This window comes from Euleptes europaea, chromosome 21 (assembly GCF_029931775.1).
Source record: "Euleptes europaea isolate rEulEur1 chromosome 21, rEulEur1.hap1, whole genome shotgun sequence".
In the NCBI taxonomy this organism is placed as follows: Eukaryota; Metazoa; Chordata; class Lepidosauria; order Squamata; family Sphaerodactylidae; genus Euleptes; species Euleptes europaea.
Window position 1 is genome coordinate 9,488,571 of NC_079332.1, and position 25,944 is coordinate 9,514,514.

At 47.1% G+C, this 25,944-nt stretch overlaps 2 protein-coding genes across 2 annotated transcripts; both read right to left on the reverse strand.

The window, feature by feature from the left end:
* Positions 1-1,520: 1,520 nt before the first annotated feature.
* On the reverse strand, positions 1,521-10,661 carry RPS15A (ribosomal protein S15a). Its single transcript, XM_056866442.1, has 5 exons — positions 10,598-10,661; positions 6,373-6,510; positions 5,686-5,765; positions 3,002-3,087; positions 1,521-1,658 (listed from the first exon to the last, which is right to left on the reverse strand). Exons 2-5 carry the CDS (start codon positions 6,503-6,505, stop codon positions 1,565-1,567), a joined length of 393 nt encoding a protein of 130 aa, XP_056722420.1. The 5' UTR covers positions 6,506-6,510; positions 10,598-10,661; the 3' UTR covers positions 1,521-1,564.
* A 3,235-nt stretch (positions 10,662-13,896) lies between these two features.
* On the reverse strand, positions 13,897-22,595 carry ARL6IP1 (ADP ribosylation factor like GTPase 6 interacting protein 1). The gene is made up of 6 exons (XM_056866436.1): positions 22,537-22,595; positions 18,075-18,208; positions 17,436-17,555; positions 15,985-16,102; positions 14,374-14,458; positions 13,897-14,194 (listed from the first exon to the last, which is right to left on the reverse strand). The coding sequence occupies exons 1-6, from the start codon at positions 22,570-22,572 to the stop codon at positions 14,076-14,078; spliced, it is 612 nt and encodes a 203-aa protein (XP_056722414.1). The 5' UTR covers positions 22,573-22,595; the 3' UTR covers positions 13,897-14,075.
* Between the last annotated feature and the right edge of the window lie 3,349 nt (positions 22,596-25,944).

A 25,944-nucleotide genomic window follows, 5' to 3' on the forward strand; every position in this document is an offset into this window, starting at 1 on the left:
TGATTTTTTACACTGCTGGTGGACGTGCCCAAAAGTTAAGTTTATTTTGGGACAAGATCTTGTGAGACGGAATTAATCACGTAATCTAAAGCCCCTCATGATGCCTTAAATTTGATATACAACTCTCTACCCAAAAAAGGGAACTGATTTAAATACTGCTACTGGCAGCAAAATTTCTGATTGGCCTCGTACAGGAAAAAAGCAAAGATGCCTTCTACTGGGCAGTGGTATGAGAAGGTGTGGAATCTTTCAATTTTAGATAAGGTATCTTCACAACCCAAAAGTAATAAATAACGTATCTTACTCTACAACCTTTTTAAATAGATGGCTGCGTTTTCTAGAATATGTGGGGAAGGGGGCATCACGAAGTAAACGATGCCCACGAAATTATCATATGATTTGCATTTATTAAGTTCTGCCAAGTGCACGGGTGTGAAAGCTGGACATTAAAGAAAGCTGATAGGAAGAAAGTAGACTCCTTTGAAATGTGGTGTTGGAGGACAGGGTTACAGATACCCTGGACTGCCAAAAAAACCAAAAACAAATCAGTGGGTTATAGATCAAATCAGGCCTGAACTGACCCTAGAAGTTAATTCACAGTAGGTAGTCGTGTTAGTCTGTTTGCAGTAGTCAAAAAGGGCCAGAGTCCAGTAGCACCTTAAAGACTAACAAAAATATTTTCTGGTAGGGTATGAGCTTTCGTGAGCCACAGCTCACTTCTTCAGATACAGCTAGAATGTGAATCCATCGGTCTTTAATTAGAGGAACAGTATGTAAATGTGAATAGCAGGCTTGATGGGATTAGGTGTGATATGCAGAAGAGTCTGTGATGTCCAGGGGAGAGATGGGTGTGGAGAAATCAGCATTGGTAACCTAGAAGTTAAAATGACTAAACTGAGGCTATCGTATTTTGGTCACATTATGAGAAGACAAGAGTCACTGGAAAAGACCGTCCTGCTAGGAAAAGTTGAGGCAGCAGGAAAAGAGGAAGACCCAACAAGAGATGGATGGACTCAATAAAGGAAGACACAGCCCTCAGTTTGCAAGATCTGAGCAAGGCTGTCAAAGACAGGACATTTTGAGGACTTTGATTCATAGGTTCACCATGAATTGGAAGCGACTTGGCAGCACTTAACACACACACAAACAACTGAATACAACAAATGGTACAATTTCTGTAAAAAGTACTAATGTATAATATTGGAACATATATTGGAACCGAGTATTGAAAGATATTTCGACTGTACGATGTTTAACCTACTGTTGTATTTTTATTTTGCTGTTATAAAATAAACTTAAAATAAAGTTTTTTTAAAAAAGAGGCACATTAACACAGGGACCCACAGAGGGGAGCAGGTGGATGCAGCTGCAGAACCAAGGATGCTCGGGTGCCATTTCAGAAGCAGCAATACAAGAACTCCTGTTCTGTACTTCGCCACGGTACCACCAAAGCCTTTGCTTCAACAGTGACAGAAGACAGGTCGACTCCTTCAATAAACTCCCCGCCAACAAACCATTACTACCGTTCGTTCTTCTGCCTTTTTTATTTTTATTTTTTACAAGTTTAGAAAAAGAAGCCCAGGATTTTCCCTCCTGTATGTTTTCGCCTCGCTTCCTCGTGGTCCATGATCCCAGCAGAAGTGGTCAGCACAATGTACCTGGAGACGACAGCGAGGAAACTACTTATAAGGCACAAGGACAAGAGTTCTCTCCCACGTAGATTGTGAGTGAGGAAATTAGCCCCCTTTCTTGAACCAGCAACATATACAGGACAATACCCCCCCCCCCAAAAAAATGTTTACGATTATTTTTAATGGCTATTTTCAATGCACACATTATCTGAAGAGTGTAACACATGGACGGCATCCAGATATTTGAGGTAGCCAAGTGGTATGCCCCACCCCTTATGCTTGGTTATCACGTCAGCTATACCTCTGTTCTCTTGTATCTCCTCATCTGGTTTTATCCAGCACTAGATTTACAGTATACCCTACAAGAGCAGAGGGCCGATCTCAGCTCCGCCAAATGGGCTGTTGACTCTAGATCGTTGTTAACCATGACAAAGAGAGGCTGATTTCAAACAAGACTGAATCCCATCTAACAGCCCATCTCTGTCCTCACCAGTTTTCTACTGTGAATATAAATATCCATGGATACACACTCCAATGCACCTGGTGAAGTGAACTCTGACTCACAAAAGTGAGAGTCAGTGTGGGGTAGTGATTATGGTATTGGGCTAGGATCTGGGAAACACAAGGTTCAAACCCCCACTCCGCCATTGACGCTTCTAGGGTGACCTTCGCCCGTTCACACACTCTCCGCCTGAACCCTGGCAGGTATGTGGATGGGAATACCTTCCAGGAATACTAGGGGTGCGACATGGAGGCAGGGGATGGAAAACCACCACCGGCCATTTCTTGCCTTGAAAACCCTACGAGGTCGCCACAAGTGAGCTGTGACGCGATCACAAAGAAAAAAAAATTCTATTGTTTTATTTTGCTGCTACAAATATAGAAGAAAAAGAAGAGGAGTTGGTTTTTATATGCCGACTTTCTCTGCCACTTAAGGGAGAATCAAACTGGATTAAACAGTTTCCCCACAACAGACACCCTGTGAGGTAGATGGGGCTGAGAGAGTGTGACTTGCCCAAGGGTCACCCAGCTGGCTTGGTGTGTAGGAGCGGGGAAACAAATCCAGTTCACCAGATTAGCCTCCGCCGCTCACGTGGAGGAGTGGGGGATCCAACCCGGTTCTCCAGATCAGACCTTGGGCAAGTCATACAAACGCCACCCATTCCAAGGCTCTTGGGCTGGGATTATTAAAAGGGAAGTGCTTGCAATACCAAGAATGACTCCCACATCACAATGGCTCCTTACTGCGGGGCATCTTAATAAGGAGTGTCCCACTGCTCGCGAGGCTGACCAAAGGGGGGAAAGAGCCGCCAAGCACCGTTTTGGGCAGCCATCCTCATTACAAAAGCTTCGCCACCCCTCACACTTACCCAAACTGGCGCGAAGGAAGCAGGTTGTTCTGCCACTTTTCCAGATCCTTCAGCTGGACATCAAATCTGGGACTGATCACACCACACTGTCAAAGGAGGGACAGGAACAACCTTTACCGCCTCTTCCTTAGGACAGCTGTTTCACTCACAAAACGCAAGGAAGGGGGCGGGTAAACTCATTCTCAGGCGTCAGTGATTAAAATACTGTGACGCAGCAGCAATCAGTTTTCTGTTGCCCCAGAAGCTCGGGCCGGAACCAACGGGTTGAAATTAATTGCAAAGCGCTTCCATCGAGACATTAGGAAGAACTTTCTGACAGACAGAGCGGTTCCTCAGTGGAAAAGGCTTCCTTGGGAGGTGGTGAGCTCTCCTTCCCTGGAGGTTTTTAAGAAGAGGCTAGATGGCCATCTGTCAGCAATGCTAATTCTGTGACCTTAGGCAGATGATGAGCGGGAGGGCACCTTGGCCATCTTCTGGGCATGGAGTAGGGGTCACGTGTGTGTGTGTGTGGGGTGAAGATAGTTGTGAATCTCCTGCATTGTGCAGGGGGTTGGACTAGATGACCCTGGTGGTCCCTTCCAACTGTACGATTCCATGATTCTATAACTTCTGGTAAGCAAAATTAACCCCAGAAACTAATTACATCAGAAGGTTCATCACCTTCATACTGAGCCAGAAAGCCACGACGATGGTTTCTCTCTGTGTCCTCCAGAATCAGGGAGAATGATGGAACATTAGCCGTGAGGAAGGCCATCCGTCCCAGCGGCGCCCTGCTTTCGCTACTACTGCCCACTCCTTAGTGGCATTACTCCTGCCTGCCCAGTTACCGAACAGCCCTTCCACCAGTGTCGGCCTAGCCTGCTCGTGTTAGCTCCTGCTCTCTTCGGCAGGGGTCCCCAACACCTTTTTGGCCACCCACCAAATGTTTTTAGCACATCAATGGGGCCAGATGATGCTTTCCCCCAGCAAGGATACTGATTTGACTACTGGAGATTTGATTGGCCTGTGCAGATTTTTAAAAATTTTGCTTCGCCAACAGCTGTCACCAAAGCAGAAGAGTTGGTTTTTTATATGCCGACTTTCTCTACCACTTAAGGGAGACTCAAACCGGCTTACCATCACCTTTCCCTTCCCCTCCCCACAACAGACACCCTGTGAGGTGAGTGGGGCTGACAGATAGTGACTAGCCCAAGGTCACCCAGCTGGCTTTGTGTGTAGGAGCAGGGAAACCAACCCAGTTCCCCAGATTAGCCTCCGCCGCTCATGTGGAGGAGCGGGGCATCGAACCCGGTTCTCCAGAGTCCGCCGCTTCAAACCACCACTCTGAACCACTACACCGCACTGGCACTAGGATCTGCACTGTGTGATTGAAGTTAAGCTGTGCCAAGCATCTTGTGTCTGGGCTCCTCCTCCTGCGCCACCCGTTCTGTGGAAGCCATTTGGTTGCTGTGCCCACCACACTGTGTCGAAATTTCTCATGTGCCTGCAGGCTCAAAAAGGAGATGCCTGCCTTTAGGGAATACCTTCTTAGCATTAGCGACCGTTGAGCATTCTTGCCTAGCGTTACCCTGCTAGTGTTTATGCTGGTGAGAATTGATTTCTGCAAGCGATCTATAGTCCTCTTGCCCTGACATTGAAACCCTGCACAGTTACGCAAAGGACATCCGGGGGGGTCAAGCAGAGCATCTAGCAGTGAGGGGCCGGGGACAGGTCTCTAAGTGTACCATGAAGGCTGTTCCTTAGCCCCAAGAGGGAAATACCCCACAATTGTCTCAGGCCACAGTGCTTTCTGTCATGAGCTGTGAATTTGTATTGTGGCTAAGCGTATATGCTACTGGCTAGCTTCCGGCAAAGGTTACCGTGTGCCTCTTCTCACAACAGTCCTATCAAAGAACTACTGCAACCATTCCCCTGTAACTGAGGCTTACACACAGACACAAGAACGCAAAGAGGAAAACCCAATTTTTGGAAGTGGGTGTGACCTGGTCTGTCAACAATCTGCTGAAGGCCAGGCCATTTGTCAAACCATTGTTAGTCCATGAAGACGTGACTATTTCACTGGGGAGGGGCTGCAGCTCAGTGGCAGAGCATTTGCTTGGCACGCAGAAGGTCCCAGGTTCAATCCCCGGCATCTCCAGTTAAAGGGACTAGGCAAGTAGGTGATGAAGAAGAAGAGTTGTTTTTTATATGCTGACTTTCTCTACCACTTAAGAAGGCTCAAACCAGCTTACAATCGCCTTCCCTTCCCCTCCTCACAACAGACACCCTGTAAGGTAGGTGGGGCTGAGAAAGCTCTAACAGAGCTGTGACTTGCCCAAGGTCACCCAGCTGGCTTCGTGTGAAGGAGAGGGGAGACAAATCCAGTTCACCAGATTAGCTTCCGCCGCTAAAGTGGAGGAGTGGGGAATCAAACCCGGTTCTCCAAATCAAACTCCACTGTTCCAAACCACCGCTCTTAACCACAACACCGCACTGGCTCTCACCACTCTGGCTGATGTGAAAGACCTCTTCCCAAGACCCTGGAGAGCCACTGCCTGTCTAAGTAGACAATACTGACTTCGATGGACCAAGGGTCTGATCTGGTATAAGGCATCTTCCTGTGTCCCAGTGTTCACCCAAGCAAGAGGAAAACTACATGCAATCAGCCCGCGACCCAACATTCCCTCCTCCATTCTGCAGCTTACCTTGTTGAGTCTGCCTGTGAGGTTCACAACAATTTTCCCGGCTCTGTGATCATCGATGATCTCAAATTCACCGATGTAACCTGGAAAACAATGCGCAACACTCAGTATCCTTCACACCTTGGCCTTCAACACTTGGTGGGCACCGCTGGCTGATGCCATGGTGCCCAGGGGCTCTATATTGGGGACCCCGTACTACAAGGTACACTTTCAGCTTCAGGAGTGTCAGGCAAAGTGGGTTTCCTGTTCCTTTACACAGGATCCCGTCATCCTTCACAGGAGATACCCGTCAAGAACCAATGTCCCTGGATCCTGTGGCCTTGATGAGAACACAAGAGTTATGCGTTCTAAACATGCTTAAGTGTATTGAATTAGTGAGCATGCCCTTTCAGGCCTTCGCACTCTCATATGATGACAAAAATGCCCAGAGAAGGATGTACTCGATGCATAGGAGTTATAAAACTAGGGGGTCCCTTCCCCCTTTAACTTCCAGCCTCTCAACAACTCCTGGAGAATGTACAAGCTTGCACACCAGTTTGTGTCATTTTACGTGGCCTTACTTACATGTCTATTTATTAAAATTATAAGCCTCCCATGCTCCACCAGCCAAGACAATAATTATGCCAACCCAGCCAAAAACACTTTCTGGTCTATCATCTGCAGACGGCACACACGTTTCTCCAGACTTACCATGTTTCATCATCACAGTTAAGAATCGCACAATTACTTTGGAGCACGGCCTGATGAGAACTTGACGTTTCCCACGTTTCTCTGCATTGTTGATGCTTTTTAGAGCATCTGCCAGAACATTCATGCGCACCATGGTGCCTGCAAAGATAAAATGAACACGGTTCAAGGCCAGGACCTGCACTCCCTAGAACTGCCAATATTTGCCTAGGGAAAATGTTTTAAAATTAGGGCGGGGACATGGCTCGGCGGAAGAGCATCTGTTTGGCATCCAGAAGGTTCTAAGTTCAATCCACACCATCTCCAGATGAAAGAATCATAAGAACATAAGAAAAGCCCTGTTGGATCAGACCAAGGCCCAACAAGTCCAGCAGTCTGTTCCCACAGTGGCCAACCAGGTGCCTCTAGGAAGCCTACAAGCAAGACGACTGCAGCAGCATTATCCTGCCTGTGTTTCACAGCACCTAATATATTTGGCATGCTCCTCTGATCCTGGAGAGAATAGGTATGCATCATGACTAGTAGCCATTTTAACTAGTAGCCATGAATCCTCCTCCATGAACATATCCACTCCCCTCTGAAAGCCTTCCAAGTTGGCAGCCATCACCACATCTTGGGGCAGGGAGTTCCACAATTTATGCGTTGTGTGAAAAAATACTTCCTTTTATCAAGTGATAATCAAGTGATAGGTGATGTGAAAGACCTCTGCCTGAGACCCTGGAAAGCTACTGCCCATCAGAGGAGACAGTCCTGACTTTGATGGATCATTGGACTGATTCAGTATAAGACAGCTTCATGTGTTCTACAATGTCCCCAGGGCATGACTTTCCCACCATGCATTTTCAGCCCCTTCCCAAAATCACATATTTTAATGCAAGTGATTCTACGCAGTTCGATAGTGCAACTGAGGTGCTCCAGAGACTGCCATGAAGGAGATAAATTCTGCTACAATAGTCCACGGAATATCACCCAGTTCTTTGGATGGAACAAAATAGTGCCTTTCTCACCCCTTTGCTATAAGCAACGTCAGAGCCAGCGTGGTATGGTGTTTACGGTGTCGGACTAGGACCTGGCAAACCCAGGTTCGAATCCCCACTCGCAAACACGGAAGCCTGCTGGGTGACCTTGAGCCATTCACACGCTTTCAGCCCAGACCCTGGCTGGTATTTGGATCGGAGACCTCCAAGGAACACCAGGGGTGTGACGCAGAGGCGTGCAATGGCAAACCACCTCTGAACATCTCTGGCGTTGAAACCCCTATAGGGTCCCTATAAGTCACCTGTGATCTGACAGCAAAAAAGAGGAACAGTACATGCAATCTTGTCTTTATATTTCACCAAGCGTCCTTCCAATACAAATAACTTCCACGCCAAGCTTTGAATTGGTTTGAACAGACCAGTCACGCTAACACCACACTTCCAGTATTTACTGCTACCCAGACACAACAGTTACATGGCCGCACATCACATTTTGTGTGCTACATATAATCAAAACAAACGCACAGCACCAAACCATGCTCTACTTAGGGCATTCAAACCATGGCCAGACCTTTCACCAATCTGCTTTTTGGCAACAACTCACACCTCTTATTCAAAGAGTCGCTGTCATGCTTTTGAGAAGTCTGGAAACCAGGCCGTGCACCCCAGGTTTAAGATCCCATCTGTGGCTGCTCCTGTCCTCTCTCCCTGACCCACATCTCTTCCCCACACCCTTGCCTTGAAGTGAGTATTGTCGACTCAGACCGGCAGCGGCTCTCCAGAGTCTCAGGCAGAGGTCTTTCACATCACCTACTTGCCTGGTCCCTTTAACTGGAGATGCCGGGGATTGAACCTGGGACCCTTCTGCATGCCAAGCAGATGTTCTAACGCTGAGCCACGGCCCCTTCCCCACTCTAACCACTACACCAGACTGTCACACGTGCATTTGAATCACACACGGGACTCGCCTCCTTCGGTGTACAAAAGGCTTCTCCTGCTGGCCGGCCGCAACCAATCCGCCTGCCACCGCGACAAGGTTCACAGGCCTGGTTCCTAAAACGACTTCCGCACGACGTTTTGTCGATGCTGCGGCACAACAACCTGTCGCTGGCGTTACGGGATTGCCACTCCTGGCCCGCTTCCCCCAAAGGTTCAACAGCCGCTCAACAGGAAGGCTCGAAGACCCCCCATTTCGAGACACTGTCACCCGCTATTTTATTTCAAAACTTAAGACTTTGTTTCACGAGGACATCCTGCCCTCACACAGGGTGTGGGGGTGAAATCTCAACCAAGTACTCAAAGGAAAGAACGGCATCATCCCAAACCACTAGTCTACATCAGTGGTTCCTAAAGTGGGCGGTACCAACCCCTGGGGGGCGGTGGAATTACCTAGGGGGGCACAAAAAGGGAAGGAGGTGGCAGGGGGACGCTAGAGGTGGGCCCCTTCAACTGTGTTGTTCACTCATTTACAGTAGACCAAGCTGTGGCACCATGCTGGCAAATTTGGTGGAAACGATCGGAATCCCCCCCCCCCCAAGACTTTGAAAAGCTGGTACCGCCGGCTCAAATTCGTCAATTTTGTTGAATAAATTTCAAATTAAAAAAGTTTTAATTTGATTTTGAACAGATGTGCAATTAATTGTTACCGTTTTGAAATTTTATTGTTGTCATCTTCTTTGGTGAGTCATGCCAACCCCGATTTTGAATAATGCTTTTTGTAGGGTAGGGAAGGGGGCGCTGGGGTTGAGTTTGTGCAACCAAGGGGGCGGGGGCCCAAAAAAGTTTGGGAACCACTGGTCTACACTGACATTATCTGCTCAAGCATGCAGAGCCAGGCATATGCGCCAGCTAACAGCCACACGCTTATTTTTGCATTTTTAGTTACACCACACTAGCTTTCCCGCAGGGCTCCACAGCAAATGAACCCATTATTCTCCCCCCTGATCTGGACAGCTGAGGCTAACCTGATCTCATCAGATCTCGCGAGCCAAGGAGGGTCGGCCCTGGCTAATATTTGCACGGGAGACCTCCAAGGAATACAAGGATCATGACACAAAAGCAGCCAAACGGCAAAACCACCTCTCAATGTCTCTTGCCCAGAAATCCCTATGGGGTCGCCACAGGTCAGCTGTGACCTGAGGGGGCTTCCCACCACGCCCACAAACCCATGAGTTGGAAAGCAGATAGGCGCTTCACCCCCCGCCCTAGATTTCTCTCCACTGTGACACGATCCAGCCCCCGGTCCTTTCAATGGGAACTCAAAAACAAATGCCACCTAGAATCTGAGAGTTGGAAGGGACCCCCCAGGGTCATCTAGTCCAACCCCCTGCACAATGCAGGAAACTCACAACTACTTTCCCCCACACACACACACCCTGTGACCAGAAGACGGCCAAGATGCCTTCCCTCTCATCATCTGCCCAAGGTAGGGTTGCCAGATCCAGGATGGGGAACTCCTGGAGACTGGGGGATGAAGCCCGGGGAGGACCTCAGCGGGGGACAATGCCATAGAGCCCACCCTCCTAAGGATCCATTTCCTCCACTGATCTCCGTACTATGGAGATGAGATGTGATTCCGGGGATCTCCAGGTCCCACCTGGAGGCTGGCATCCCTACCTGGATTTGGGGATGCAGCCTGGGGGGACAGGGCCCTCAGAGGGGCGCAGTGCCACAGAGCCCAACCCTCCAAAGCATCCATTTCCTCCAGGGGAACTGATCTCCGTACTCTTCCGGGGGGTCCCCAGGTCCCACCTGGAGGTTGGCACCGGTAGCACAAAGCGACACGCCGCGCATGCTCAGTTGCAGTTACTTTGCAGCCTTACTACCCAGCCCACCCGGTTCGGGAGGCAGCCTCGAACACGGCCAGGGAACGGAATAGAGAGGGGTTGCCGCTTTATCTCAGCCTCCCGGGGATGAAAGAATACTCTGCGCATGCCCAGGAACGCCGTGGACGGGCCGGCAGCCTCCCCCTCGAGCAAGGGCCGTGAGGGCGGCTCCTAGGCCCTGCGCACTGAGCCCTTTGGCGCCCTGCTAGGCCCGGCCCGCTCCGGCATTCCCCTTCCCCGCACCCCCCGGGCTTCCTTCGGCGCCCCGCCGCGGAGGCCCCGCCGGCCGCCGCCGTCCCCAAATAGGCCTCGGCGGTCGGGCGGAGCCTCCCCTCCCGGACCCCCGCGGAACCGCCGCCCTGAGAGGCGGGATGGAGCCGATGCGAGGCGGATCCTGGCGGGGAGCCGCCATGGCACACTACTCACCCGGACAGCAAGATGGCGGAAAAAGGAAAGAGGGCGCCCGCGCGCGAGGGATTATGGGAAGCGCCGAGCGCTCGGATCGGAAGGGGACGAGAGGCGCGCGCCATAGAGAGGGCCGGACAACTCTATGGTGACACCGCTCTGTCTCTTTAGCCGGCGTGAGAGTACAAGAGCGGTTCCTGTACAGACCGGAAGCGCATAGAGATAGTATGGACAGTGGGTTGGCTCCAGGCTTATTTTTCTGTTTATGGCTTGAAAAGCAGCTCTCCGGAGGAGACAAGGCATTGGTGGGGGGGTTGGTCTCCAGCAGCAACGCAACTCTTCCGGGAAGGAGACTTTTTTTGACACACTGTATATTATGCATATGATCGACTCAATAAAGGAAGCCACGGGCCTCAATTTGCAAGATCTGAGCAAAGCTGTCAAAAATAGGATATTTTGGAGGACTTGCATTCATAGGGTCGCCATGAGTCGGAAGCGACTTGAGGGCACTTCACACACACACACATTATGCATATAGAAGCAGGGACCCGCAACGATGTGTGGGGGACATCAGTTCCCCGTCCTCTACTAATTCCACTTTCCCTTTGCCTGAAAGCTTCCCACTGCTTACTTCTCCCCACCAGCTTTGCTATGAGTTTAAAATGGATGTTAAAAATGTGTTTCAAAGGTATATTTGTTTAGCTAAACAGAAACCCAGAAGCAGAGAATATATTTTAGAATGTTAGAGAATAAATTGGGACATAAGGTATATTCACACCCTGTGTGTGTGTGTATAATTTGACAGTAGATATAGGTTTTTGAAACATCGTTGTAACCCCCCATTCCCCCCATATCCCTTTTAATGTTCATTGCTTTATTCTTTTGAAAATAAAACTTATAACAGACAGCTCTGCAAGCTTTCAGGGGGTTGAGCAGGCTATTTTTCTTTTGCTTTGGGGAGGGGAGCTCCTAGTTCATTTCCAGTTCTGTTGTTGTGCACACCTGCCAAGTCCCATGAACATGAATGTCCGACAAACCTTGTCTGGGGGGGCTAGTTTGACAAGGTTTGCTTTAAAGTGTTTCCAAGAACAGTAAAGTGCAAAAGCCTGTAGAACTCCTACACACACACCAGTAGGAAGGCTGAAGCAGTTGAAGGGAGGCTTCTTCTAATAGGCAACTGTAATGTACAAACTATACTTCCCATTCAGAGAACAACTGGCAAGCATCTGTTTTACCAAGCGTCCCATCCCCCCAACTAGACTGACAACATGAACATTTGATAAAATAGTGCTCGAAGCATCTTTTTTAATATTAAGAGTTTTATTCAATTTTAGCTTCCTAGATAAACATTTACCATCCACATTACATATCAATACAATCAAAGGAAAAAGCAGCAACACTGACACACAACAACAAGTAACACAAACTTCTCTCCACCCCAACCCAGTTTCTCGGTCCTCTCCCACCCTACCAGCTCTCCCGGTAAATACATCCTTTTTATTTTCATTCTTCCCCCAATTACACATATTTGTCATTGCTACGTGCCCAAGTTAATAATATTGGTTTAGACAGCCTCTTTAAAACAACAAATATACAAAATAAGAGCACACGGACAAGGGAAGAAACACAGGGAGAGATGCCACGGTTTCTCCAGGAAGCACTTCCTTCCAATAAATAATTCAAGTGTCACCAGTGTTCCAAACTGGTTGACCTCTCTCCAAGCTTTATCGTTCTTTTTTCCCCCCTACAACCTTTTGCTAGTGCTCCTAGCTGTGGTAGCCCTTACTGGCGACAGTGAAAGAAGAGCAATTCCCTTAGCAACTATAAATGCTCTCCTCCCTAACTAACTCCTCCCTTCTTGGGGTACATCTACAGCTAAAACTGAGGACACAGAAAGCAAAGATGTCTACATCATGGAGGTGAATGTACTCAGTGCATTGATGACCAAAGCAGCATTCTGAACACATCGCCCCCAAAAGGGAAAATGATTGAGAACGCCCAAATGTGCCTCCCGCCTACTCCCTGTACTGTAGAAAAATCCATCAGGGACACCCTGGACCAGCAATCTCTGGGGTGTAGCTGCTACTTGATCAGACATCAAGCAGTCTAAGAGGTTATCTTGTTGATTTAAAAAAAAACTGGACAGCCAAAATTGGAATCCCGCATGTTCAGGTAATCAAACTACAATGCATTTATAGATTCTTTCCTTACACTTTCCCCACTCGCAACTCCCTAATAAATCTATTAAGATTTTTCCACCTTCACTGGGATCAGAATTCTGTTTAAATGCATGTAAGGTTCCACTACAGGACACTGGCGGGGCCGTTTAGCAGTTTTGAGTGCTGATACAAAGTTACATTCATGTTGGTTCTACGAAGATTCAGCTCAAGCTTTTCTCATCTGACAACTACGGCATTTTTGCTTGTATGCAAGAGTTGGTCAAGTTGCTAACTGCCATCTCACAGATATTTGCTTCCCAAACGTTTAGCGAACGGCAGCATTTGGCAGAATAATGTAGCATGCTAGTCTGAAATCAGCAGGGCTATCACCTTTAAGGCAGTAGCAAGCACCCAGGTCTCTTCACCACACCCTTGTATTGCCTAAAGGGTCATAAGCAAAGCACATTTCCAAAACCTATTTTTCAAACTACCAAGGATAACACTGTAAATCTGTTCACAATTAACAGACGTTTTCGCCTTGCAACAAATTCCAGAGGCCTGTCGTTTCAAGACGTCACAGATGCTTTACGTAAGCAGAGTCATAAAACAAAACAGCATTAAGAAAATACAGACACCAAAAGACAGACTTACTTTTGAGTCTCCTGCATCAAGTATTTAACGTGATTTCATACACAGATCATATTTAAAAAAAGCTAGAGACATCTCTCACACGACTCCAAAACTACAGCAATTCAAGAGAGGGAAATTGACACTGTGCAGCCCCGGTTTCACTCTTCCACACACTTTCAAGGGCAGTCCTTGGTATGCCAGAAGTCACGACACACCTCAAATGCAGGTGTTTAGAAGCCCTGTGTATCCATGTTATCTGTGGCTCACAACTTTGGAAAGAAGTTTGTTAACTTCGTCTGCGGGGATGTCAGGAAATAAATCCAGAGAGCCAGAAGATAAGAGATCCCTTTAAAGATTTAACGGGAATGCAGAATGCTCACCAGCGTCTTTCCACTAGAATTACGTAGCGAACGAGGTCATCCACCCCAATACAATTAAGATGTTTACTCCACCATACTGATTAACCATCTTCCCACCCTATGAGGCTGCTAAGTTGCATTTATAATTGGAATGACTTACCCATGTTAGCAGACTGTCTGGACTGTGTGGTTGAATAACTACACAGATCCTATTTAAAAAAGAGGGAACCCCATTTTACAGTTAAAAGGCTATGACTGAAATAAGCGCTGCTATTCTACTAAACACACAATAATTCTAATGTATTGTTCCCAGAACACATTATACTGTGGAGTGCAGCAGCAGGCAGAGGTTCATTCGTTTTTCTTCTCCTTCTGCTTCAGGAGTTTGTTGACCTCCCTTTTTGCCATCCCAGCGTATTTTGAAATAATCCCATGTTTGTTCAATCCCGGAAACAATAGGAAGAAGCTCACTAAAAAAAAAAAAAAGACAAAAAAAAGACATTATCAGCTAGGATCCTATAAAACCTTTTTAAATGACCTAACCTCCTGTATATTTGCTCATCTTCCAATCAATAACAAAATCTTCTCATTCCTCTTTTGGAAGAAAAAGTGCGTTATCGCCTGTTTGATCCCCCTACTCAATGCTTACCAATAAGATAGGTGAGGAAGAGGTTGTGAACCTGCTGTCCGATCCAAGCAATCACAGCTAACGAACACAGCATCGTTGTGAAATACTAGGACAGAGATACAACAGTTAATACAATCCTTAAAAAGCTCTCAAAAAGATTTTAAACAAATTCTTTTCCCCCACAGCTAGTGCACTAGACATAGCTGATGAATGCTTTGATCCTGTTTGACAATGTGGTACAGTTCTATTCATATTAAGACAAAAGGCCCAGAGAAGAGTTTTTAAAGAGCTGGAAAATGCATTATGATTATATTGTATTATGTTCGCTATAATTATACTTCATTGATAGCAGCTTAACAATATCTGTTTAGCATTATAATATATAGGTATTGCAAGTAGACTAAATACAATTGTAAGGTTATACGATAGATAATATAACTTAATACAATATAGAGAATATAACCAGGCTTTATTTAGCATTTTTATATACCCCTATGATATATACGTGATATTCTACTACAATTGATAATGTAATCGGTATACTGTTAACTGTGAGTATATATGGAGTTTCCCCCTCCCCTCTTTGTTTGGCTTACTTATATTTTACACTTTATATGTGTAATAAGCTCTAAGAATATTAGTAGCTAGGATGACTGTAAGTTGCAGACTTGCCCCAAATATAAGTAGAATCTGATCTTGCCTTAGTAGTGTTATGGTGTTGTGTATTTTCTTATGTGTTGTGTTGAAAATAAAAATATTAGTGGCTTGCTTACCTCAAATTGTTAATAGTTGTCATCAGCCACTGCTTTTTAAAAAGCTATCCTCGTTTTACCATGTTAGATTTACGAATTTAGGGAAGGGGCCTGGCTCCTCTACTTTGCGCGCAGAAGGTCCCAGGTTCAATCCCTGCCATGTCCGGTTAGAAGCATTGGGTTAGCAAGTGGCTCTGCATGAGACTCTATGGCAGAGATCCCCAATGTTTCTGAGCCTGTGACCACCTCTGGAAATTTTTATATAGCATGGTGGGCGCAGCCACAAAATGGCTGCTGCCGGAGGCGAAGCCAGCCACAGAATGGCTGCCACACCTCACCCTTCAGTCCCACGGGGAAGATCCTTGAACTGTGGCACCAGCTGCTGCCAAACCAGTGCTTCTAAAAAATCTGCACAGCCAATCAAATGTCCAACAGCCACGCAGAAGCCTTTCTGGGCCAAAAGCCCCACCTGGCCCCATCCACTCCCTTAAAACAGGAGGCAAGTGCCACGAAAGGTGCCAGCTGCCGCCATGGCATCCACGGGTACCATGTTGGGGGACCCTGCCCTAGAGGGCAGCTGCTACTCTGAGCGGACAAGACTTTCATAGAGCACAGCTGGATTCAGTTTAAGGCCACTTCGTGTATGGTTCAATTCGTTTTGCTAATTACCATACATCAGTCTTCTGCTGTTCTAGCCAAGTCCGTGCTGAACAATTATTTGACCAATGGGCAAAAACAGCCACCACTAAAAAGCATCTAAATATGAACTATCCTCATGAAAAATGGTAACTTTCATGCAGCAAATAAATTTTTTTTAATGAAGCAACATAACATTTGTAATAAGAGCATCCCATCTTCAAAAAAAAAACATGCAGCTTACCATTTTAGGCTTTTCTTCCTTAAACGCAAACAGGCGCTTCCACCAACCAACGATCCTGCGCCGTGTCTTCACCAGGTTGCTACAGATTTCATGGAAGCGTTGCTGCTGTTCAGTAGTCCTAACAAAACAGAACTCGGTCAAGCAAAAGCCTGGGTGCCAAGTGATGCTGTCACAGTCAAGCACGACATTTTGATGCAAATCTGTCCTTGAGGTCACTAGCCTCTAAACAAAGCATACACTTCTTCTCCCACCTTTTCCCACCAGTTAAAAAATTTAGTAATGCAATTAGCGTTGCATTTATAAATACTGTTTCCCCAGTCCTTGCTATTTACAGTGTTTATTGTTCGGCTTATCAACCAATTAAAACTACACAGTTCAATAAGCTCACAATGTTCTGGAACAGGCTGTTTGGGGGGGCGGAGCCAAGTCTCACCTACATATATATAAAGAGAAAAAATGCCACTATACACCTGAATACAATGAATTACATAATTTTCCAAAAAGGTGATTTATAATTTTAAATATCAACTTATAATTTCCAAAACACTTCTGTCAATACAAAACAAATTATACAAGGTTTCACGATTTATCCTTGTTTCTCATATCCGCTTCATCAGAAGTCTGTTGCTCTATATCTTGCTATTACAGGAGAATCCTGACTGCTCCACTGAGTCTCTCTGATTCAAATCCTGTTACCAAGCAGATTATTCTGTTTGAATTGGCAAACCATGCTGTCTGGGCTTCACCCCTCTTTCGCCTAGGCAGACATCTGATGAAGCTGATATACAAAACAAGGATAAATCGTGAAACCTTGTATAGTTTGTTTTGTATTGACAGAAGTGTTTTGGAAATTATAAATTGATATTTAAAATTATAAATCACCTTTTTAGAAAGGTGTGTGTGTGTGTGTGTGTGTGTGCGCGCGTGCTTTGGGTACCACTCCCCTATTGATATTTTGCAAGTCTCACCTACAAGCAGATAGGCCACTAGGCATGTTTAATTACTACCGTCAGCGTCGGGGCTGCCTCCTCACTATTAGCTGAATCTTTACTCTTTGCAGGAGCTTATACTCAAGAACAACTTTTTATACAGGGTCATAAGTACACACTGGTTAAAAACAGTAACAAATAAGAGGAACGGGAACATTTGGCCCTTGCCACAAAGACCTCACAACCTCGATTTCAAACCCAGGGCAGTCAGCACAGGGAAAAAGAGAAGCAGGCAATAATAGCAAATAAGAAGGAAAGGGAAGGGAATACCTCGATATGTCCTTACTAGATACAATTCTACCCTTGTACAGTTTCCTTCCATTCATTAAAGAGCCCTGGCCAGATGTAGGGGTTTTTTTGTTCTGGATTAATACACACAAGATCAGTGCCCACTTTCATTCATGACATTATTATACAGCCTACCACAAAAGTCATTATTTTCTAAGTTCTCAAGTAACGTACCATTTACTGGATCCAAAAATTTTAGGAGCAAGAGCAGGTACCAGGTAGTCAGCCAAACAAAGCAACATCACAAAACAAGACACTCCTGAAAGAACCGATGGGTCCAAGTAGTAAATCATCCTGTTTGGACAAGAAAAAAGTCGTTATGTGGAGACACAGAGCAAAGTTTAAGGCTTCAACTTTTGACATTTGCATTTACAAGAATTAACGGCAAAAGCCTTCCCCCTGTATCCCTGAGCAATATAACAGCTGCTCCCATTGAGCCGCTTCCCAAAACTACTCCGGCCACATCTGCCACCGGGGAACACCAGATGGGTGGCAGGTCTAAGCTCTGCCCTTTCTGTTCGCTGGCAGTCATGTGGAAGGAGCCGGCTGAAACGCACATTTCCAGAACTGTAGCAGTTTGAAGAGATTAGCACAGGCCCTTTGTGGTGCGAAGGCACCAGACATTACTGTGGGGCATTCTAGAATGGCCATGTTATGCCAAGTTTTAACCCATATTCTTCATTCATTGTTACAAAGTATCTTATCCAGTTGTGATAAAAATGTTTTATTTGTTGCCTCAAGGAGAGGAAGGGCGGCTACTGGTTAACAAAACAGGTATAAGAGCAAGCATCACCACCATGACTGATAACTTACAGGAAAATGAAGGACACCACACTGATGATAGCAGGGGGAAACCAAGGTTTTTCCCAGCGAAGGATTTTGTCCGTCACCAGAATCACTTCTCCCCATCCTTGCAACTGTTCTTCCAAACTGGCTGTCTCTGCAGCCTGTGAGCAAAAGCAATTTTTTAAAAAGGTCATCACATTTGCTGGAGGTAAAATGTGCATGTACTTCATGTGGTGCGCAGATCTCTATGAACAGAGAAAACTATCTACTGTTGGGTTGGATCTAGACTACCTTGGCAACTTCCACCAATACTTGCTCCCGGCTGCAGCGCCCCCACACCCCACCCCACCCCCAATGTCATTTTTCAGGGTTTCCTTACAAACAGCTTTTCCTGGAAATCAGTGGGCTTCAGTGGTACAAGGAAGGCGGGAAAGCTCAATCTTGCATTGGAAAATCCAGTTTGGATCCAACCTGTTATGTTGTACATGTAGACACCAACACCGGCTTCATTTCAATTTTTAGTATTTGTCAAGGAGAAGTTTAAATTGTAAATCTGTTTATAGGTTATATTTATCCTGCAGTTTGTGTTTGGTATGTACCATGTTTGTTGGCGGTTGCTAGATGAGTTTGGTTGTATACTGATCTTACTCCTTTGGTTTATTCCCTGTACCTGTGTTTGTGCTGGTGGTGGTCCGTAATAAAGTTTTAATAATAACAACACCGGCTTCCTTTCAGTTGGTTTACATAACTCATGTTGTTTACATCAGGGTAGTTTCTCAGTCTGATAATTCCTTGAAAGCCACACCTTCACAACAGGCCCTATTTGATGTTTCCACAAAAATAAGCTGTAACGGTCACTTGCCTGACCCTCACATAGAATCCTAGAGTTGGAAGGTACCACCAGGGTCATCTAGTCCAACCCCCTGCACAATGCAGGAAACTCACAACTACCTCCCACACACACACACCCCGTGCCCGGAAGATGGCCAAGATGCCCCCCTCCCATGAACTGCCCAAGTTCATAGAATCAGCATTGCTGACAGATGGCCATCTAGCCTCTGCTAGAATGACATCTAGCCTCTGCTAGAATGAATGACAAGGAGCAAAACCAGCCCACCCTTGGCAGACTCCCCAAATACCATGTACATTAGCAACAAAAAAAACAAAACTGCCAGAAGACTGATAATGCTCCAGAAAGGAAGTAATACTGATAGCTGAGTGTTAAGTGGGTGGTGAGAAGGCCATTTCTATTATTATGAACACATGAACCTGCCTTATACTGAATCAGACCTTTGGTCCATCAAAGTCAGTGTTGTCTACTCAGACTGGCAGCGGCTCTCCAGGGTCTCAGGCAGGGTCTTTCACATCACCTCCTTGCCTAGTCCCTTTAACTGGAGATGCCAGGGATTGAACCTGGGACCTTCTGCATGCCAAGCGGATGCTCTACCACTGAGCCACGGCTCAGTGTCTCAACAGACGTGCACACACAAAAATACTTGGAAGGTAGAAACAAAATGTTTTGCTTAGGATACGATCTCACCTCTCCAGTTATTAAATTTGGGGTACAGGATATGACAGGAGGTAGCCTTGCTTTCAGGCCTCAAGTGATATAAAGGCCACATTTCTGTGGTGAACCATCAAATGTCCACAAGCCATGAGTTTGTATTAATATCACACAGTTTCCTAACACTTTCAAATTACACCACACTGTTCCCAAAAAAGCACACTGCCTAAAACTGCCTGAAATTTGTACTTGTCACGTTATGAGGAATTGTTTTCTTTGGACTTTTGCGCATAGCCAGCATTGTGCGCTGATTTTCAAGGCCACAAACCATGAGCCAAAGTCCTATGATGAAACAGAAAGCTTGATGTAAAAAAAATAATTATCAGAAATGCAGCCGAAGAATCAGCCCTACGGCCCACAGAACATAAGGACAACTCCTATTGATTCCTTCTCTCAGATTCCAATGATCGTACTTACAAAAAATAACAGCAAGCACAAATTAGAAAGTATGTTCATAAACCACCCTCCTCCACCGCGCACCCAACTTTCTCCACGACTGTACTGACAGTTCACCTGACAGCAAAAGAACAAAGCACATTAATTCCTATCCATCTTAGCGTGACAAGCAGCCAGGCAGGTGGTGTCAATACCACCCAGGCGGATGACAACGCAGACTGCTATTGGGAGAATAATAAAATGGCACCCTCGCATATTTTCAAAGGTGCTTGCCTAGAAGTTCTTGGATGCACTACTTGGAAGAGCAGGAAAAAAGGCCCCCGTCCGCATTTATTTCAGCAACCGCAGGAAGAGCTACGCTACGCGTCACATGATCAGCATCCAGATTTGCAGATAAGGCAAAAATCAACTCGGAAGGAAACCAACTCCCTGTTCCCCCTCCTCTGAGTCAGGTGGTCTTTATCAAAGAACGCAAGCAGCCGCCCTGCTGATTTCTATGGAATAGGCGATTCCTCTCTGATTTCGGATCTTTCTCGAAGGGGCACTCAGTTCCACCCTCTCAACGGACATACACCCAGAAGTACCCAGCAGCTGCATTAGTCTCTTACAGCAGAAGCCACAAACAAAAAGGAGTCTTGGGAGTCACTGAGACATTGAGCAGTTTTACTGCAGCAGGCTTATGCCACGGTAAATCTGCCAGCCTGTAAAAAAAAATTAAAAGTGTCCTTGAGACAACCACAGTGTAGTGGTTAGTGTCAGGTATGGGCCAGAGATCCTGGTTCAAATCCCACTTACTACCATAAGCTAGGGGATAAGCTTTCGGCTACTCATGCTCTCTCTGCTCGACACATCTCGCAGGGTTGTTGAGAGAATTTCTAAAAATAGAACGGGGGGGGGGAACCACACAGGTGACCCTCAGCTCCCTGGAGAACACACAGAATAAAAATACGCACCATAAATAATAAATACGACTCCTTTTAGGCGGATGCCCGGAAATCAGCACCACCGACCACAGGAGAAAGAAAGGAAAATGTCTGCTTGCAGACTGACCCTTCCAGCATTGTTTATGGGTAACCATCCCCCCTCTTCCCACAAACAGATCGAGCTCAGAGGCCGGTTTTTAATATTTTGGGATTTGCTGCCTATAAAGCAGCCATCTCAACCCATCTCCCTCGAATATATTTTTTCAAGGGCGGGAGGGGGGAGTACATCCAAATCTTCCCTATCAGCTCAAAAACTGGAAGGGAAGATGTCTGATAGCCCTTGATCAATTTCCACGGAGGTTTTTTTTTTGGGGGGGGGGTTGCTTCTTACTGTGCTAAAGTTTGGAGCAGGCCCCAGCCAGCATGAGCCGCTTCTGCTTGCTCCCTAGTTTCCAGGTTGCACCATTTCATTTGTATGATATAAACCACGTTAATGTGAGATTGCACCATTTCACTTGACGCTATAACCCATATTTATGTGAGATTGCATCATTTCATTTTATGCGATAATCTATATTTACGTGAGTCGCCCTGAGCCCGGACTTGGCTGGGCGGATTATCAATTTAGTTAAATAATAATGCCACTCCCCGCACCCCAAAATCCAGCCAAAGCAAAGATGGGGAGGTGAGGAAAGGAAATCCTCTGGCACCCTAAACTGAAGGGTGAGAATAAAAGAAGTCAACACTGAGAATAACAGCGCCGCAGTTAGGGTTGCCAACCTCCAGGTGGTAGCTGGAGATCTCCTGCTATTGCAACTGATCTCCAGCCGACAGAGATGAGTTCCCTCTGGAGACAATGGCCGCTTTGGCAACTGGACTCTTACGGCATTGAAGCCCCTCCTAGGGTTGCCAACCTCCAGGCATTTATGGAAAGAAACGTGTGCTGATACAACAAAGTTAAGGAAATAATTTACCTTAGCAATACAAACATAAATCATGTATAAATATTAACAGAAATTGGTTACTTCACCAACAGATCTCCTCAGTAATAATCAAAGTCCAATGCCAATCAGATGAATATATCGGATTACAGTTTTGTATTTCCCAATTCGGGACATTTTCGTTGGAACCTTATGCTATTCATCTGATTGGCATTGGACTTTGATTATTACTGAGGAGATCTGTTGGTGAAGTAACCAATTTGTGTTAATATTTATACATGATTTATGTTTGTATTGCTAAGGTAAATTACTTATTACTATATATCTTTTGAGCTGGTGCTGTTATTTCCTTAACCTCCAGGCATTAGCTGGAGATCTCCTGCTGTTACAACCGATTCCCAGCCGATAAGAGATCAGTTCCCCTGGAGACAATGGCCGCTTGGCAATTGGACTCTATGGCATTGAAGCCCCTCCCCAGCCCCGCCTTCCAAAACCTCCCGCCGGTGGCGAAGCGGGTCCTGGCAACCCTGACCACACTCCTCCTCCCCACCGGTGGGAAAGGCCTGGCGGGAACGCAGCCGCTCCTCCCCACTGCAGGCAGAGACACCCCCCCCCAAAAAAAATAACCCCCCCCCCGCCGGCCTGTTGCCTCAGCGCGCCCTCACCAGCTGGTTGCTGCTCCTGTTGTCGCCCTCCGCCATCTTGTGCGGTCGCGGCCTACGGTTTCGGCTCCCTTCCCGCTCCCCGCCCTCCCCCTGCACGGCCCGCCTCCCGCGGCCCCGGCGCTCCCAAGCCGTTGGCGTCGGCGGAAGCGGCCGTTTATAACCGCCGCCCCCCCCCCGACCCCGCGCGCGACGGCCCCGCCCCTCGCCCGCGACTGGCCGCCTCGGTCCCGCCCCCTCCCCGCTACGCCTCGGCGCCAATCAACGACGCTCGGGGGCCGTTCCCGTTTGAATCGTGACCAATCCGGGGCCGTCGCTGCTTTTCTCTGCGGGGCGAACTGTCACTCTCAGGAACCGTTTAACGGTTCAACCCCCCCCCATACTCACACACGGGGGATAAGGGGGAGGCAGAGGTGCCAATCTCCAGGTACTAGCTGGAGATGCCCTGCTGTTACAACTGATCTCCAGCCGATAGACATCAGTTCCCCTGGAGAAAATGGCCGCTCTGGCAACTGGACTCTATGGCATTAAGCCCCTCCCCAAACCCCGCCCTCCTCAGGCTCCGCCCCAAAAACCTCCCACTGGCAACCCTACTCCAATGCCATAGAGTCCAATGGCCAAAGCGGCCCTTTTCTCCAGGGGAACTGATCTGTCACCTGGAGATCAGTTGTAATAGCAGGAGATCTCCAGCCGGCACCTGGAGGCTGGCAACCCTAGCTAGCGTCCACATTTGGACCTGCCCAGTCCTGGGTTCGAATCCCCACGCTGCCTAGCAGCTCACTGGATGACTTTGGCCCAGTCCCTCCGTTTCACCTTAATCGCCGGGTCGTTGCAAGAATTAAATGAAGGGGATAGAGGAAGAGGGGTCCCCAACTGGGGAGAAAGACCAAGCCGGGGTTGGGGGTTTACATGAAATAATAATTGGGACCTGCTTCCAGCTTGGAAAAATTATGATGCCTTACAGCAAAGGTCCCCAAACCTTTTTGACCTTGTGGGCACCTCTGGGATTCTGACCGGACGCGGTGGGTGCAGCAACAGCATGGATGCAACAAAACGGATGCAGAAGGTGCAGCCAGCCCCAAAATGATTGCCACAGCTTAAATGCAGTAACATCCTTGTGCTGTGGTGGCAGCTGCTGCCAGCAACATCTCCGAACATCTGCACAGCCGATCGACTCTCCAGTAGTCAACCAGAAGCCTTGCTGGCCAAAAGCCTTCCCTGGTCCCATCCACATCCTAAAAACACCAGTAAAGGTGTCGGTGGCCACCACCCTGGAAACCCCTGCCTTAGAGCCAGCCATCTAACTCTGCCTTTTTCTTCCAGAAGACTGGTCTTCGGTCAGGACATCAGTTGTAACTCCATGAGAATTACAGCCCACACCTGGACGACGATGATCCTAGCATGGACCCTTTCTTGCAGCCATTCTGTGTTAGCGCTGATACAGGACTTGAAACATTCAAAACACGGATCAGCTTTAAGCTTCCTGCGGAGGCCTGTGTTACTCTTGGTCCCTTTTCTTGCCGACACGCATCTCTCAGGGCCATGGCTTGATGGAGAAAGCTTTCCTCGCAACCCTGCAGCGTTTCGTGAATGAAAACTGGGATACTGCCCCGAGACCTCGCGGTGCCAGGCTAGGTTCTACTTTCCATGCAGCACTGAAACTCAGTAGGTGACCTAGGGCCGCTCCATCATCTCTCAGGTAAACAGGGTAATCAGTGAAGATCACATGAAAAGGACAATCACATCAAGGAAAGGAATGCCATATACTTATCTCATACCCAACGATCACATCCTGAAAGGTCTGTTTTGCCTTCAAGTCACAGCGGACTCGTGGCAGCCTCGTAGGGTTTTCAAGGCGAGAGACGGACAGAGGGGGTTTGCCGTCACCCGCCTCCACGTCACAACCCTGGTATTCCTTGGAGGTCTCCCATCCAAATACTTGCCAGGGACAAGGCTGAATGTTTGTGGCTGGCCCCAGGTCACCCAGCAAGTTCCCATGGCAGACTGGGGATTCGAACCTGGGTTTCTCAGATCCTAGTCCGAAATCTTCATCACTACAACATGCTGGCTCTCATTTCTGAAAGGTTCCCTACATCAATACAGGCTGCTCTTCACATATTCTCTCTGTTTACTCTGCCAGAAAGGGTCCTGCATTGGCTTACATTAGTACAGCCGTACCATCACCACACTAATACCTACTAGTGTTGTTCAAGATCAACTAAAATACGTGAACCAGCTGCATCAAATTCCTCTCCTTAAAATGTTTAACTGGTGTGCTAGCTGGGCAGGGATTGTTGCTGGCTGATACAGGATGTGTTTTGCTAGCAAAAAGTCCCAGGTTCAGCCCCCAGCATCTCCCGTTGAAAAGGATCAAGGTTATAAGTTGTTGGGGACAGACACAACCAGAAACCCTGAAGAGCTGCTATTGTGACGGTGACAGACCAAGGATCTGCGATTCAATCGAAGGCCGGTTTCGTGCTTTCCCTGTTTAAAAATTACATATCAGGATAGACGTTCTCTGTCCCCCTTTATCCTAACGGACCGGCAGTACAAACAGAGATTCTTTACTGGAACAAGCCCTGGCCCCTCACCCCCAATCAGTGGTCAAAAATGCATGGTTGCTTTATCCTCCTTTAATCCCTGTTTTACCCAGGATCGAACACACATTAGGCGAAACGCATGCATTCAATCCTGGCTGAAACAAGGATTAAAGGAGGATAAAGTGACCATGCGTTTTCAGTGTCTCCTATCTTGTTCTTATTAAGCTCTTTCATTGCACACTGCACACCAGATCTACCACTATGGTATTCTACATTGAGCCCTGCAGTTGGAAAGAAATGACTGTCGCACGCACACATTATGAATACAAATTGAATTTTAAGCTTTATTACATTATGCAGTAAAGACCCCCCAACTTCCATACACGTTTCATTTTCTGGAGAGAAGTGATATTATAATACATTAATCACAGGTGAAGCGGCCAGCCCCCATCCCAGCTTCCAAGAAATAGAAACAAGAAGCGATCGTATTCCAATCGTACTGATACAGAATGCTTGTTAAGGATGGTTCATACACAAAGGGGGAGAGAGGACGCAAAACCCAAAGTGCACTAAACTGTGTTATTCTTTTGCCTGAGCTCCCTTTTTACTAAAAAGAAGGGGGGGGGAGGCACCACCAAGCCAATCCCTCTCTGGAAATACATGGCAAAGGCTCGAGAGCGCCAGTCTCGGAACTCATGTGCTCACAAGCGTTTTGGATGTTTCTGTACATCGGGAACATGATGTGTCTAAGCCAGGTAACAAAGGAGAGTGTGGTTATAGCGACATGGAAGATTGTTAACAGTTCTCAAGTCTCCTCTGCATAAAATATCCTGAGGAAGCCACGCGGCTCCTTCGGTGTCCTAAACGCTAG